An 18,232-nucleotide genomic window follows, 5' to 3' on the forward strand; every position below is an offset into this window, starting at 1 on the left:
CTTCTAAACATTCTAGCCTGCATGCTGAGAATTGGAGACAAAAACGCGCATTTATACAAAGACTCCCTAACATTCACTTAAAACCCCATGAGTTGTGTAATGAAATGTGATTATAATTTGAAGTGTTATTAATACCATAGGAGAGGGCTGGGCACAAACTAAGACTTTTTGTTTTCTTATTTTTGTTTTCTCTCGTTTGTGTAAATGTACTTGGGGTTCGATGTATTTTCTTTGTTCACATTAATATCACACATCTATTACACACACATGGCATCTTGTTCCATGAATACATCATGTACTTTTTTCGCAATCAACACTGAAAAAAGAAAGTGAAACAGGAGAGGGGCACGTTGTAGCAAGACCATATAATAGCTTAACCCCCCCCCCTTTAAAAACTGTCTGATCTAATTTAAAGGCTGGAAGATAAACAAAATTTTCATGTCAGTAAAAGCCATTTTAAATTTGACAACTTCAATAAATGCACAACAAAGCTCAGCATTGAACGAAATAATGCATGGATTGATGACAACACACACAAGCATTAAGGGGAATTATTTAAATTACATATCTGACTGAATGGAACTGCATATAGTTTTTTTGGGAATTGGGGCACATTGTAACGCAGTGTTACAACGTGCCCCGTCAACGCAACTGGGATTTAAGCATGGCTGGTCACTTCTGCATGCTATTTGAGAATTAAAAGACTAAGATGCTAGCTAAAAGATTGGAGATTAAAATGATACCAAGTTTGCCTCATTTTAAATAAACAGTAAAAACAGTGATTCAAATTCATTCATGTGAAATTTTACTTTTTGCTACTTTAAAATGAACTTTTGGCGATATCTTCCAAATTATTTGATTTGTTTTGTGAATTTTTAAAAAACAATCTGCACAGTGTTGATATGGCAACAAGTAACAAATGAAGTTTCGTCTCACTAGTCTGTTGAAACGTTTAAACCACGTGTGTGACAACTAACCCTGCGTTATTTTGTGCCCGACACTCCCCTAGGCTGCGAATCTGAAAATGGCTATATATGCTAAAAACTTGTATGCTGAAAGGGTTCATTAATGTTTTTACTGCTATAAAAATGTAAATTATATATAGTAGATATATGCAATATACAGAATATGAAAAACATTATATGCATCATGTTTTTTTATACATATGAACTCTGATTGTTTTTGTTCGCAGTGGCGATTTCTCAGGACCAGCAAAGCCTTTGCTGGCACAACATGCCTAATAACCTCCTAACACTAAAGGCAATGTAATGATGGCAACAGGCATAATTATTGAATCCTCATTTGTGTTTTTAACTTAGGTTTATTGTACTTCTTTTTTTTTAAACTTGGATAAGTTTTATTGCTTTCTCTGAGGCAGAATATTATAATACAATGCCCACAGCTTTCACATAAATGTATGCTATTTTTGTGTGCGTTAATTCTTTTGGTTGCTATCTGCATATTTACTTATTATGCATTAAAATATTTACATGTAATTGCATTTTAAATGTAATTAGCACAATTACATGGGTAAATGATGATTTGTGAGTTTTCACTGCAAAACAACCCAAAAAATGTAGCAAATTGCGTTGCAAAATTTTTGAAAAGCAGCAGCAAATTCAGCCCTGTTGTAATCCCACCTAGCCAAATTACCACAATGGCCACTTCCTAACTACACCATAATTTGACTACCAAACTTTAGTTGTGGCAATGTAACTGATTACGATGTGACAACCGGAAAAGTGAAATTCCTGTGCTTTGCACACATGCATCAGAAGTGGTGAAAATGTATATCTGATATGGGTTTCAGAATTAGGTGTGGCAAAATGGCTCAATAGCACCACCTACATGCATTCCAAGATGTGTGCTTTACACTACGTTTCATCTACATGTATGAAAATCGGTACACGTGTAACATGCCTATACCTCTTGGACCCATGCCCTACAATCAACAGGAAGTCAGCCATTTAGATTTTTCTCTTAAATTTTTGCTCCATTTTTGCCATTTCCAGGCCTCATACTTTAACAAACTGCTCCTAGAGATTAAATCAGATCAACATCATATTCGGTCAGTCTAATCTAAAGGCGTTGGCAATGCTATGTTTTGCCATGGAGGAGGAAGTTGTTATAACTCAAACATAAAATGTCCAATCTGCTCCAAACTTTATATGTTTTATAAGAGTCCCCACCTGAACACTTCTACATGCCAATATTCAGTAATAGTCATAGTGCCACCTATTTGGCAACAGAAAATTACATGTTTTACACTGTGATACACTCTTAACATTTAAGTGCTAAAAAATTGGAGTGAAATTCCGCTGGCACAGCAGCCCCAACCTACACCATTGTGCGAGGGGCCCATTCATCACTGCTTGCAGCTTTAATTTAAATTGAAATCTGAGTGCTTTGCACTCACTATCATAGTTTATACTTTATATTTTCATGGGAGTTTGGCACATGCCTCTAATGATTGCGCACGCATCTGAACGCTTCACATGCTTTTCGGGACAGGAGCTGGTTGACCTCCACGGTGCAGCCCGGTGACGCTCGGACTCGGAGTTCAACTGAATGACACACAAACATACCGTTCATGGCATTAATACAGTATATTCACTTAAAATTCCCTTATTTGAGCATTAAAATGGGATAGGAACTTGAATGCCGAATAATAGCAGCTGTCTCAAATAACCCCGGTTAGATCAAATAACCGCGATCAGACAGTTATTCAATAATCGCGACAGGCCTAACGATACCATATTAAAAACTGTCACTGCCGGGTCTGATTGACTCTTTACCATCAAAGACCTCTTGACGAGCACAGGTTTCTGTTCTTGCTGACTTATTTCCTACTGAAACAGGAACCTATTGAATTGCTGACAGCCTTTAGTTTGCATAACAAACGTGAACCATGATTTGCTTCTTGCTATTGCTATTTTGATGCAGGTGGTATTAGGGGGAGGGACATTCTGATTCTAGAGATGATGTCAGGGCTCTATGCTTCATTTTTTTTAGGAGCACAGTGAAATTTAGGAGCACAGTTGTAGTCCAGTTTTTTTTAGGTTTTTTTTTAGATGGTAATGTAGTATTATACATGCAGAAGAATTAAAGCCATATGATTTGAATCTAGGAAAAACCCAATCTTAATCCTCAAATTCCACAACAGACTTCGGTGCCAGTGAGTAACATCTGGCCAATAAACCTAACAACGATAACTTGTCTAGATCCCATATGATTTGAAAACTTCTCTGCAAAGAGGCCCTAAGTTCAAAGCTCAAAGCAATAAAAAAAACAGAACACACACTCATGGAGTTCCCGAGAGACTCGGAAAACAAGATTCTGTCCTTCGATGTAAACCAATGTGCTACACTTAGACTCATCAGATCATGTGACAATGTGATCATTGTTCAGAAAACTGCATCTTAAAAAGGAAATTCCTTATTCCAGAAATATCTCACACAAAGTCACAGTACTTTGTTGTATACAGGTATGCAAACAGCGCGCTTTTCGGCGCCTCCCGCTTTTTTCACGTCAGTTTGGGTGACTTGTGTGAATCGTGCAGATTCAAAGAGTTTTTTTTGGGGGGGGGGTCTGTCTGATTATAATTTCACCAACAGCAATTCTGGATTGCATCCACCAAACAAGTAAATAGGAAATAAGCAAATCAAAACACTGCGCGCCAAAACATATCATGCGCGCAAGCGTGAGCCACTAGTGTTTCTTCTTGCTGCGTAACTGCCACTTCAACAAATTTCTCCCTGAGGACCAGAGTTCGGCGCCGCGAATTCCCGTCTTACTGGCAGCTGGTGAGATCACTGGAGGTAAGGATATTTTTGATTTATAATGTTATATAATCTACTAGTCATGTAATTTATTAAACATTTCAACAATGCCTATTTCAATTGGGTAGGTAATATGTTGTGTGTGTGTGTGTGTGTGTGTGTGTGTGTGTGTGTAACCTACATATATATCATTACGTTTTAGCTAACGTTACATCAAGTTCACCTGTAAAAGACCTAACGTTAGTGCTTGTTAGCAGATCAAATTATGGATGGCTGTAGCTACATAGAAAAAGTTGTTCGCCTATAATCATGTTCGTTTGCATTTGCATTTTAATATTAAATTCCTGACTTGGCTAACGTTACTATCGCCTATCTTGTACAGTAATATTAAACCCTACATTACCGATTTTCCAATGTTGTTGTTAATGCTAGATTAGGGCTAATGCTAGATAAATGCTGCATGCATGCCCATGGATTTACTATGGTTAACGTGTAAGGAATAATTGACGACAGGCCGTTGAATTATTATAAAAAATAATGCACACCCAAGGTGGTTGCTGAAACATTTAAAGACTGACTGTTTACATCGACTGTAGCAGGTCTTAAACACCGACTCTGAACACCGACTGAACGCGTTGAACACGCGTTTGGGCATGATCAGTCATAAGTATAAAATTACATTCATAAATGGCCTTAGAGTAAGTGTGTGCCCGGCTTTTATGCAGTTATTGATGCAGTTATTAGAGAGAGAGAGAGATATGTTGCAATAATGAGACAGAAAAGCATGTGCGTCAATATTATTATTTATGTATTAATTCAATTTGTTTTAAGTCGGTCATTCTTGTTTTCTATTATTGACCGTAGATAACCTAATAAATGAAACGCACAAAGCCCTTTTAACAAGTAGGCCTATCAATAATTATTTATTTGTTATATTATCTGGAATAATTACGAAAACCCGTGCAGCAGGATTATTAATTTATTTATATATTCAGTTTAATTTTCTATTTATCATAGATAGGACTATATGCTTTATTTATTAAAATTAAACTACATGTGTCCATTGATTGTGAAGTTAGACATAGAAAATTGCAGATCAAGGCATGGGGCTGCATGTTTTTTCTTGTTATAAATTGTATCCTATTTTCCATTATTACAGTTAACAACGCGCAGTGATATGGAACTGTAATGCGGTCAAACCTACTTGAAACTATAGTCGTGCGTTTCCCTGAAAATAATTGCACACCTTAGAACGTTCTCAACCAATCAGAATCAAGCATTCAACAGCCCCGTAGTATAACTAGACATATTGCCCTTGACTTTGCTTACTGTTGGTTAGCTAGCAGCATTGCGTCAAGCATTACTTCTCATAATTTTTTTCTCCATATCCGTGTCCTTGATTTTCTCATAGTAACGTTTTGTTTACGTGATCCTACTAAAAAATAGTTTTGCTATTTTTAAGGAGGTCCCTTTTTAAATGTAAATTGACGCAAATAGACTGCTGACGATGATTTTTAAGTAGCGCAGGGCACTGATGGACCCAAACGTTCTACATTTTATGGCAACCCCAGAATGAACGAGAAATATTGCAGCATATAAACAAGACATTGTGAAAAGGGGCAGAGTGAACTATTTGCACTCCGTTATGATACAGTTTTACAAAAATATTCAACTCTATTCATTGGCAGAATGAGGGAAATTGAGGAAAGTGAGGCACTTCTTGTGCAACAGATGGATCGAGGCTGTAAAAGCAGTTGGAATTGGTCTTGGCTGAAACTTGAAACTACAATCAAGGTCCATGCAGTCAAACACACATTCATACTGTCTGACTTTTTTAAGAAAATTGAAAAAAAGGGTTGTGCTAAATGCACTCTCTGCATGAAGGAAATTAACAGAGGAGTGCATGCCCTGTTTGCACACTGTCAGACATCCACACACACAAACAGAGTGACCTCAATCTTATCAACTCAAAGTGTGGCACAACTCCTCCGTAAGGAAGATCCTTTACCAGCTACTCAGAACCAGGTCTCAGCAGCAGAAAAGATCAGGGAAAGTGTTAAGCTTCCAGTGCCTATGTGTAGTCGCATTGCTAATGATTGTAGCCCATCCAAAGCATCCGGTTAGTTTTTTAAATAACGTTTACTACTTATTTTAATTTTCTTTCCATTTTATCATTAGCGGTTCAGAACAGGGGAAACGGTATTGAGAAACTTGCCATTGTGCTGCAGCCATGAAACCTGAGTATGAACTCAGGATAAACATGTTTTTTGTATGTTATGTGTTGCAGATAATCATGGATTTTATTGGGAAGGTGACCAAGGCATACAGAGCTTGTGGCAAGTACATGCAGAACAAACTACCTCTCAAAAGTAAGACCCTACAGGCCTTGTCATCCATTGATCCTGTGGTAAGAGGCCATTCCCAGGCTGTTCTTCAGCTGAAAGTGTTGGCTAGGATCATGAAACATTTAGTGCCCCTAGAAAGTGACATCACCCAGGAGATCATTAGGTACAATGTGGACCCTAACCTGGCCAAGTATGAAGATGGAGATGACATTGTGAAGTGGTGGGCCCATGTCATGAGTTTGGGGAAGTATCCAGCTCTCGGCCTGGTTATCAGAGGTGCCCTCTCCATCTTCCATGGGCCACTGGTAGAGTCCTCCTTTAGTCTCATGGGAGATGTGATTGACGCTAAAAGATCTAACATGAAGATCTCCACCTTTGATGCAGTGCAGACTGTGAAATATGTCCTGAGGTCTAGGGGCAAGACTGGCATTGGCATGTTCAAAAGAGATGACATCAACATGGGGCCAATTGATAAAACTCTCTGCCGGAACATTAGGGCTGCAGGGAGAAGGGACAAGACCGACAGAGAGAAGAGGATGGAGTCAAAGCAGAAGAGACAGGCGGAGTATGGCTGCAGTGCTACATGTGAAAGTGCTGAGAAGGCCAAGACCATTGCTCTGGCCAAAGAGAGGCAGACACATCTCAAACATGTTGAAAAGAAAATGAATGCAGCCAGACGGAAGGCCCTGGATACGTTGCAGGAGGTGGCCAGGAAGAAGAGGAAGGAGGTGTAAAGCAAGAAGAATAAGTGCTAGATAGTTAAATAAGAGTTTATTGTTCAGAATTGAAAAATGAAATTGAAATTCCAAATTTGTGTCGGTGTATTTGATTTTCAGTATTTCATAATACTCTATGTGCCTATAGGGGTGGGCTGGGGATGGCAGGGGTTGGTGGCAATGTAAGTATCTGGATATTTTCCGCGGGGTGAGGGCTTCGATTACCTCTCTCTTTATTGACCATACATGTGTTTGCATCCCTGTGTATAAATCCTATAAAATATACAAGACCGCATGGACCCACAGTATATCTAGCCTTGCTAGATAATTCTGACAATTGATTTGAACTGTGGTAACTTGAATAACTGACAAATTAATAATTATAGCCTAATGTACCTCCTTTAAAATGTGTGTGATGTTATCCATGTTGTATAACCAAGGAATTAACCAGTATGATTTGTAACCAGGGATTTTCATGTTTTGTTACCTACAAGAATAATATTCATGAAAGAATGTCAAGTTTAGTATGCAAACGCTAGCTTGGTTATAATAGAGGAAGCTGACGACAACGGATATCATGTCTCTTGTACCATTCTCAAGATATAAAAGTTAGTTTAAATATGCACTATTTTTGAGTGGGATATTTGTAAGAATCTGAAACAAAGGACCATAAAATCAACTGTCGGAAAAGACAGCCCAGTTGACCATGTGACTCTGAAAAGTCACTTTTGATTGGCGCAGGACACCTTTGGGGATGCGGCCAATTTCAATTCAAATCTTTCCAAACAGCAAGAACTGCTCGCTCTCGTCTTCTCTTGTCTCTTCTCTTCTTTTTCTCCTGCTCTTCTGACTGCTCAGACTTCGCTCTGGCTCTTCCCTCGTGGTCTTCTCTCGATCTCTTCGGAACCAGATCCATTCCAATTGAGGTCCAAGGAAGCTCGGGACTCAAAGTCCCGAGGAAGCCTCTCACTCTCCAATGGGAGTCGCGGATCCTCCATGAGAAGGCCTCGCTTCAAAGCCAACCTCATCATTCATACTGACAATAAATATCCGATTTTACTGAGGTCCAAAACATCGACGGAACAAACTTTCGACAAAGAACCAAGCAACTCAAAGAATGCAAGGAACCACCACGACACGCAAGTACATCTCTACACTTTGCTCAAAGTGCTGGTGTAATAGTTAAATACTTTGGGTAATTCGACAGCAAATCGATGTAGACTCAAAGGGTAAATGGTTCTTCAGGCATTGTCAACAGACTCCATAAAGTTCATTTTCAGTGTATTGATCATTTATTGCACATTCTCTCATTCTTCTCACCAACCTGTCTCATGTATATATGTGTTAGATTAGATTTATTTTTAGAATAGCAATAAAGTTTGTCTGTATTCAAAGATGATTTGAACTAGTATGTTTTGATAAATAATCTCATCCCTGTTTCTTAAAGATTTTGCTTTAAAGCTATACCTAAATACGTGTGATATTATTTTCAATAAGCCTTGAGAATAATATTACTCTGTAAAGGCGTTCAATGGGAAGGAGGCGAGAACCGGCTTGGCAATATAAATAATATTTTTATGAATAATTTAAACCAAAAGACAAACACACACATGACGGACATGTCCGTAAACTATCTCTCTCTCGTCGCACCACCGTCTGCCATCGGCCTTTATCCCTCTCTGAGGCTTAATTAGCCTGATAAGGGACCGGGTATGTATATTCATGACCCTCTGCCCTGCCACATACTCCAATAAGTGAATTAATCTTAATTCACTTATTAAATCTAATTCCTTACAATGTCTCGTATCCGCTCACAATTTCTACTGTATTACGATTTTAATGGTGGAGAATTTTATTCAGACAAGTAATCTAGTTATTTGTCATTTATCTAATTTATAATGGTTGTCGAACGTGACTAATTCCGTTATATATTACATTTACATAATAATGTAATAGAAGGACAGTTTAATTTAGTTCATAGCTTACATATTTCTAGACCCTAAATTCACTTGCATATAATGGTGTTAGAATGAGGGCACTTTAACAGTTCCCTTCTAAATTTAGCATACCAGATATCATACAATGTTAACCTGATTCACCTTTTGAACATAAATATACAAAATTCAGTCTTTGAAATGTGGTCCTACGTGTATTTAAGAACTCTAAATTGACATCTGTACTGCTGAACACAGTTAATGTTCCTGTCACACAATGTACAACAATCAGATGCTGCATGTTTCTATACTATACTATGTAAAGCGCTTTGAGTGCCTAGAAAAGCGCTATATAAATGCAAGGAATTATAATTATTATTATTATTATATTTCATTTGGTCAGGCTTTGTAAACTTGCAACATTTAAAGTAAAATTGTATGCTTTTCATTACATATAAGCTGACTAAAACGTCTCAAGTTTTTGTACATGCTCTGTTTACTGAAGGGTTGAAAAGAAGCCAATCGCAGTGTAAAACATCACTATTGTGCAGTGTAGATGCATTTGGGAGTTGTAATTTTTATTTCGATTGTACAACACTTCATGAGCTTCAATCTAGGGTTGGGAATCTTTAGGCACCTCACAATGATTCTGGGAATCACTATCCGATTTCAAAACGATTCCTGAAACATCTACATTGTTTTCTTATTGATTTTCTGCTGTGCAAAGGCACAACACAGTAATTGACCAAAATTGGGGTTCTAAGTTGGCCTGTGACAGACAGGTCTCATTCACTATAATCAGGTTTTGAGAAAATTGCAGTAACTACAAAATACAAACTCAAATCAAGGAAATATTTTGTTGGTGTACATTGTATTTACATCCTTTGTGTGGCTATATTGTCATCATACAAAGTGATAAACACTGACCTCTTTACACAAGAAAATAAATGAAAGACAATAAATATTGGTTTTCAAAACACAAAACTATTATATTCAACTAATTGTTAAATAACTTATATGTTTAAAGCATCATTAATCATTTGTATTTAATAGTATTCCATTTTGATAGAATAAATCTATCAGAGGCCTTTTTATTTTAACTGTAACTACAGGTTGATTACATGAGATATCTGCTTCTGTGAGTGCAGATGTCAGCTTCTCCTTTTCCTCACCACAGGTGATAAAGTGGCATAAATAGCAAGATTATTTAAATCTTTCAAGTATGTTGTATGCACTGTTCCATATATTTGTTCTGCGAGTAGAAGTCACACCTGCCTAAAATTTTTCTGACGAGCCATCAGGTGTTTGCACTCTTCCCCTTGAGTGATAGACCAGCAATGTACAAAAGCAAATTAAAGGGTGCAAGAGGAATAAAAGACATTGGGAAGAAGCAGACAAAAAAATAAAAACATCACCCATGTCTCCCGGACTGCTGTCTCGTCATTATTTTCAGGTGTTTTTTTCCTTGTTTGTGCAAATTAGTGCAATAACGGCGTGAGCTTTTTGACATGTAATCATGAAATCAACTCTCCCGTTGCCAGTAATTTTGGGATCGTAGTTTCGCTAGGAGACGAATGGTGTGTGTGGTTGATACATCCAGTCTAATTTCTAACATCTGTCACTGGTGCGCGCATAAGCGTAACTACTGCAGTGTTCTCAGAATCTATTCTGAATTTAAGAATCGATCCAGAATAATTGGAAAAAGAATCTCTATGCATAGAATACTTTGTTTTGTTTTTTTGTTTTTTTTCCCCCCACCCCAACTGTGCCTAAATATTTTTTCACTGTCACACACATTCATTTTCAGTCACAAATGCAACTGAAATGGACGCACTGTAGAGCCCTGCAATTGATTAGGAACTACAGACTATAATGGTTTCATACTGCGATCAGAAATGTGGTAGAATTCAGAGAAAAGTGTGAGAAGTAAACATTGACTAGGTTTCATTCTGCTTTAAGATTAGAAATCAATGTTGTGTTCTGGTCATTTTGGCCCGAAGAGGATATGCCTGTTAATGTTATCCTATTGGACTAAATCTTGCTGACTTTGCTCACACAGGGTGAAACAGCTGATAATTCTTTTGAAATTGCTTAAGTCCCTCATTATGCTGTATTATCACCAAATATTGGATTAGATCTTTGTCAACTTGTTTTCTTTCAATTGGCACAGGTTATGTATTTCTTTTTGGAATTTATTGACAGTAGGCCTCACTGACCTGAACTTATGCACCTCTGCTTATGAGTGAAAAAAGCATTATTTGTGGATAATTTTGGCAATATTAAATAAAATATGAAAACATTCTATACTGTTTATCACACTAGTGTGCCTTAATGAGGATGTTCATCATGTACATGTTCACATATGTGCATGTGTGCGTTGCAAACATAAAGGCCTCGGAACTGTGCACACGCACATACATGCACACGTGTGCACTAACATGCGCGCACACAAACACACACATGCTCACGTACACGCACAAACTCTTTCAAACTCATGCTTGCCTTTTCACAGAGATTAATGTATCCTACCCTGAACTGCATCCAACATCCATTCATTCATCCATCCATCCATCCATCCAACATTACCATACACAAACACACATGTACATGCATGGAACAAAAATACCAACACACATCATATTTCTGTTATGTTTTCTAATTATCAACAAACCAAATCAATGAACACCTGGTAGTTTTGTGTCCTCATGCACATGACTGACAATAGTTTTTTTTTGTATGTGCCTTGCAAGTGTGTGCTCTACATTTGAAACACACAATGTTTGATGATAGAAAGATCATCAAAGAAAGATTCTATCCGAGGCATTGGGTACACATCAAATTTAGACACCACATTGACTTTTCTATGATCCACACAGAACCAGACCGAACCTTCACTTTTCAAGAACGTATTGAAACACCCAATTGTTCCATAGGATGTCGAGCACGTACAATAGTTCAAATGGGGAGAACCCAGAGTACCTCCCGTACTGCAAATAATAGGTGTTTGAGCCACTAGTCCCAATTTCGAGTGCCATAGTTCATATTATTCATAAATCATATTCTTTAGTGTCTGATTAAATTGTTCGACCAAGCCGTCCATTTGGGGGTGGTAGATGCTGGTCCGAATTGATTTAATCCCCAATAATTAATAGTTTGCCTATTGTATGTGACCAACATCGTGCCTGGATCAGTGAGGATTTCTTTTGGAATTCCCACTCGAGATTATTCTGAGAAGTGCCTCCGCAACACAATGTGCTGAGATGTTGCGCAGTGGGACTGCTTCCGGATATCAAATTGCGTAGTCCACCAGAACCAACTCAAAGTGATGTCTGCTCTAATGGCCCGACGAGATCCATGCCAATTCTCTCTAAGGGAACCTCGATCAGTGGAAGGGCGCACAATGCGCTTTTGGGGTGGGCAAATAACAATGTCTCCCACTCTCACTGCAGTTAGAGACAATCATTGACAGGTGGTGATCCTCAAAATTCTCATCTCCTGATCTCGCTCTCCATTCACAAGCCGGCGCTCAACCACGCCTCCACCCCCACACTGTTCTCATTGAAAGAAAACAAGTTTATGAAAAGATCTATTCCAATATTTGTTGATAATATAGCATAACAACAAGAGATTTATATTCTATTTTTAATAGGCGGTCATTTTTGACCGGGGAAACCAAATTAGGTAAAACCTAAAATATTATCTGAAAAAAAACATAAAAATAAAATAAGTACATTTGTATTAAATTGTCGGTATCATTTCTCTGGCCAATATTAAAGTAATTGTACAATGAAACATAAACCTAAGAATTGTTTTTTTAAATTTAACCCTTGTGCTGTTGAAATGATTGAATTTTATTTTTTTTTTAGCCTCAGAAGAACTGACGATTGCTGGAATGACCTTCACAACCTTTGACCTGGGGGGTCATGCTCAGGGTGAGTATAACACCTAATTCATGACTGAACGAGCTGGCTCATGTGCTGACGGCTCTGTTGTATCGTTCTGAACAGCTCGTCGTGTGTGGAAAAACTACCTCCCTGCCATCAATGGCGTCGTATTCCTCGTTGACTGCGCAGATCACAACAGACTGGCTGAATCTAAAACAGAGCTGGACGTGAGTCGCTTCAACAGTTCTAACAATACTCGTCATGTACTAATGAACATGATGTCATAGTGGAATTTTTATTTGAATCCCAGGCACTCATGACAGATGAAACCATTGGAAATGTGCCTATCTTGATCCTTGGCAACAAGATTGACAAACCTGATGCCATCAGTGAGGAGAAACTGCGTGAGATCTTTGGACTGTACGGTCAGACAACAGGCAAGGTAAGACACAGCACCCCTTGTGCAGTGAGACTTGTACAGTGACATGGTGCAATGCTGTTAATCTAGGCGTGAATGCTTTGGTGTATTAGGCCTGTTTCACACCACTAGTCAAAGCAGCAATTGTTGTTTTTTTTTGCTACCAATGTTAATAGGTTAGATCAGTGTTTCTCAATCCTAGCCTGGAGTTCCACTAACGGTACACAGGGTTCGTACGGGTGCTGGAAATCCTTGAAAATGCTTTAATTTTAATGTGGTGTTTTCAAGGTTTGAAAAGTGTTTGGATTTTGGATAAAGTGCTTGAAACTGCTTGAAATTGTTATTGCATTGCTTTCATAATAATTCGCTGTCTTACTGAATAGTTTTATTTTTTAGATAAAATAAGTCAGAGGGCCTAATTGCGTTTGCCTTTCGCATAAAACAAGGATGACTCCGCTTGAGCCTCACTTGCCACTCTTGAGTCTGCGTGTGTGGTTTTAGTGTGATCTGCTGGTCTTTTTTGATGTGTGGCCTCTGATGGAACAGAGTGGGAGATGACAACATGCCGGGAGGTTGTCGCTTCAATGAGCATTAGCTTGAAAACGAAAAATACGAGTCATGGTTGAAACGAGGACCAAATCCTTGAGTAGCCTCCTGTAAAGCCTGCAAAAAGGATATGCAGCTTTTCACCATGGAGAGTCTGCACTTTCGAGCCATGAGAAATTTTAGCCGTAGGGAATTTTCAATTAGACCAATGTTACACGTTACGTTTATTTAAGCTAGCTGGCAAATTCGCAGGCTAAATATAGTCTTTATTTTCGGGAGGTATGTAAACCCATATTTTTGCCAGACAGTCAATGAAGAGGGTAAATCCCATTAATTGAATGTTGATGAACTGAATTTAATGAAGCAAATTAGCAAGTTAACCTGGCGCCAAAAAACTTGCGAAGTTAACATTAACCATGCATCAGCACTAGTAATCATGCATGATGTAAATCATTTTGCAATTTGCAATCGCTGTTCGGCTTTCATGCTTCATGAGTTCATGCACAGAGAGTTTGTGCCTGTTTCATCTGATTCCTGCTCCAGTATAGCTGTCTGTAACTGCAGTCCATGATTCGCTTCCATATCAAAATCCAGACCTTTAACTGTTATAGATGCAAAAAGCTGACTCTAGATCAGTGTCTGCGGACATTTTCATTCCTGGCATCACTGGATGCTAAGCGCAGAGAACATAATAATGATGATGATGATGATGTGAATATATATTTAAAAACATGATGTAGATAAACTAAGATGTCATTCATATGCACATTCATTCACAAAGTGATGAGTTGACTGTAAAGTGATTATTAGTATATTTAAAATGCAACCTCTTATTGTATACAGTTAAATGATATGTGGTCTGGTCAGCATTTTCCAAAAAACTGTCGATCGTATAAAATTATGAAACAGACTTCTCAAAAGCGTTGTAACATTAGAAGCTCTTGAAAATCGGCGCAGATCTACAAACACTGAAGCAGTCATGGATTGTCAAGTGCATCTTAAGGAGACAGACTTGTGAAGGACACCAGCTGGACAACCGCAAACTTACACCTCAACTTTACAGTTAGGATGATTACACTTTGTAGCATGGCTGTAATGAAAGAATACTTTATATTCTATTAACTTATGTTTAATGTATTATTTAATTAATATTGCATAAAGTATATTTAAAAATGATATAAAATTAGAAGCAATAAATATTAAATAAATGATTATGAAAACTGAATACAGAAATAACTGACTCTACACATATATGCATTTGGAATAGGCAAGGGTTGGCATGATTGTTGCAGACAACTGTGTAATTTTTTTTTATTCAGAATTCAAAATTCTGATTTATGTGACGAAGAAGTACGTATATGCATGTAATATGTAATTTACCACAGCTGGAAAAACTTGTAAATACACCTTGAAAATGCTTAAAGTGCTTGAATTTGAAAAGGTGTAAGATCCCTGAGTACACATTTTGGATGTCGGTCTTATTTGACACTAATAATGACTTAATCAGTAGAACCAGATGTGTTGGATAAAGGAGAGTGTTAGTTGTACTCCAGGAAAGAATTGAGAATCACTGGGTTAGAGTATTCACACTGGTAACACATATCTCAGGATTGTCCCAGACTTTTGGTGCTGACTCTATTGATTGCTACACATAGTGCACTGTGAACCCAGCTGATAATACAGTGAAAATGCACTAAAAATATATTTAACCACATAATCTTTTGCAAGATAGTCTTTAATGATGCAATATGAAATACTGGAGCAAACTAAGCCCCTGTTTTTTTAAATCAGACATTGTTTGGGCTTGCTGCAAGTTCCATACACATTGACAGGCACACAAAAACACTTTCTGTTCATTAAAACTGAAGAACCCAGCAGCTTACAACTTTGGTTTGGGTAATTTACATTTCATGAAAAACATGTTTGTAGTAATTCTCAGTGGTCAGCTCCAGATAATCATTTGATAATTTGTGTTATTAAAGGAAATGTTCATTGTTTTCTGTACTGAGCGGCAGCTATGTCAGTGTAAGCTCATCACGTGTCTGCTGCTGTAATTATGCGTACGCACTGAAACGGGCCGTGGATTACTATTTCTTACATTGTGGCACTGTAATACTTCAGATGTTGATATGATCTAGTGTTTTCTCTACGAATACTAAACTAAAGTCTGTCAAATGTTATGTTAGTAACTACTGTGTGTAATTCGTTCACTTGATAAAGATTGAGTCTCTTAATTAGTTCCAAAGTCCCTTTAAGGAGTCACATCACTCGATGTTACATTCATAGTCAGGTGGTTTCTATTGTTACACTCTATCGACTTGAATGGTGAAAACTACGATCTCCCAAACTGTTTGTCAACATTACATTTTAGCAGTTCTTAAAATTAGGAAGAATTTCACACAAAAATGGTATCGTAACTGTTGCTCAAATCTCCCAAAAAAAATGCTATTTCTCATGCTACTGCACATGAGGCGGACAGCTACCATATTAAGAATTACGATTTGTCCCAACCACCCTGCCGAGTGTCGGTGAATATTTTTGCTTTATTGATTTTGCTTAAAATTTGTTATTAGTTTATTGAGAAAAAAAAAAAGAAATTTCTAAATTCAAATTACACTTTAAAAGAAAATTACAAAGAAAAATCTTCTACCTCCCAAAATCCAAACATTTACCATCATGCAAGTATCCGTCAATGAAAATAGGTGGAAAATTAATAATAATATTCATAATAATAAAGCCTAATGAATTGTGTTCCCAAAATAATGCTAACAAATGTGTTCTTATTGGATTCCTCCGGTAGGAGGGAATCTATTGTAATTGACAGTTTTATTATTATTATTATTCTCCTTGAGCACCAATAGCTCAGTCACTGGTCAAAAATTTTCTAAATTGGCACATTGATACTTCATGCCAACGAGTACCCCCAAACCAAGAATGGCCCACATTGACTGATGGTTTTTCAAACGTAACATGCTTCAAGATAACATCCCTCTGAAGTACTGCGCAAAGAATTGCCCACATTCACCATTAGCGGTTTGCTACAGGCCACGCCCACTTGTCCCATTTTCAAAATGATGTCATTTCCACCCCATTTGTCCAATCATTCTGAAACTTGGTGTACATGCCTCATTTCTCATTGGGAACAAAAAAGCCTCAAGGACCCATATGGTTCTGCATGATGGATTTTCCTGTACAGTGAAATTTTGGGGAAACCTACAAAACTCTTCTTCTCTTGAATTCTCATGTGTAGAATTGATGTCTTTCAATTTGTTACTTAGCAAAAATAAATACAATACAAATTGTCTGAAAGGGGTCGTTTTTATGTAAATGACCACATTTTGTCTCTCTCTCTCTATATATATATATGTGTGTGTGTGTGTGTGTGTGTGTCAATAAACCAGCTGTAAATTTGACTAATTGTTTTTCAAACCTAATATGCTTCAAGATGACAACTATGTTGGCTTGAGAAAGCCAACATATTGTTATGTTACATCAACTTATTATTAATACTATTTTTGTATTTTTCTGAGACTAAAATTTCAACAGCCCCAAACTGTCTGTCTAAACTAAAGTCTGTCAAATGTTAAGTTCCTCCAAGAGATTTAATGCTACAAGCACCAAACTTTGTGTTGATGCCTAATTTCTCATGGGGAAAAAAAAGTCTCAAGGACCCATAGTTTACACCATGATAGATTTTTCTGAACACTGAACATTTTTCGTTTAGGATTCAGACAGAAATACATGTTTTTTGGATTCCTCCATTGGGAGTGTTTAACTCCAACCCTCTACTGATCAATTTTTAAACGAATTGCCATTTTGCGAAGGAATCCGCATTGCTGCTTGCAGCTATATTTGAATTTGTGTTAGTATTGCATTTTGGTAATGCAGTTAATGCTGCATGAAGAAAATAAAAAAGTACTCAATTTTAGGTTCAAGGTGAATGTGTCTTGTATTTTATGATTTAATCACTTTTGTCTTTGTTTCTTTAATATAAATATATTTATTACTGACCCTGCAGAGTTGCGTTCACCTTACACGTTAACTGAGGACTACGCTGTGGAAATAAAACCTCCTGAGATGATCTGAGATAATTTGCAGCATTCTCATTGACATTTTTCTTGCAAACAGTTTTCAGATGAATGAAACATTCAAAAGAGTGAGAACTCTCTTACATGCGCTTGTTCCACAAGACAGGCTTGTGCTGCATGCCTCTGAACAAACAGCGAATCAGACACGATCATTGACGTTTTTTTGTCTGTTCTTATAAATATAATAAAGAGTGCTAAAGAAACTATCTTTTCTTTAGCACTTTCTTTAGTGACACATGGCATTTCTTGTCATGTGTCACTCCGAGACACCTTACAGGTCATCTTCCTGTTGCAGGTAGATGAACAAAATTACCAGTGCATGAAATACATTAGGACTAGGAGCTTGCAAACTGGATTCAGCCTCATCACATTTTGTAGGTGGCGGGTGCTAGTTTGGCACCCTTGGCTACTGTTCAATATATTTGCTGAATTCCCAGATCCATGGTTTTGCCATTTCCCGATATTGTCAATCATCGTTTTTCAATTGAGTGCCGCAATCAGCATCTGGATCTTTGTAAGATA

General features: G+C 37.5%; 1 protein-coding gene across 1 annotated transcript in view; it reads left to right on the top strand.

Moving 5' to 3' along the window:
- Positions 1 to 18,232, top strand: part of sar1b (secretion associated, Ras related GTPase 1B) — a 49,170-nt gene that overhangs the window by 28,437 nt on the left and 2,501 nt on the right. Inside the window, exons 4-6 of the mRNA XM_052099371.1 lie at positions 12,641 to 12,706; positions 12,782 to 12,885; positions 12,969 to 13,100. Coding sequence (XP_051955331.1) covers positions 12,641 to 12,706; positions 12,782 to 12,885; positions 12,969 to 13,100 — 302 coding nt within the window. The remainder of the gene's footprint in view (positions 1 to 12,640; positions 12,707 to 12,781; positions 12,886 to 12,968; positions 13,101 to 18,232) is intronic.

The sequence above is a fragment of the Xyrauchen texanus genome, chromosome 31, assembly GCF_025860055.1.
Source record: "Xyrauchen texanus isolate HMW12.3.18 chromosome 31, RBS_HiC_50CHRs, whole genome shotgun sequence".
Classification (NCBI taxonomy): Eukaryota; Metazoa; Chordata; class Actinopteri; order Cypriniformes; family Catostomidae; genus Xyrauchen; species Xyrauchen texanus.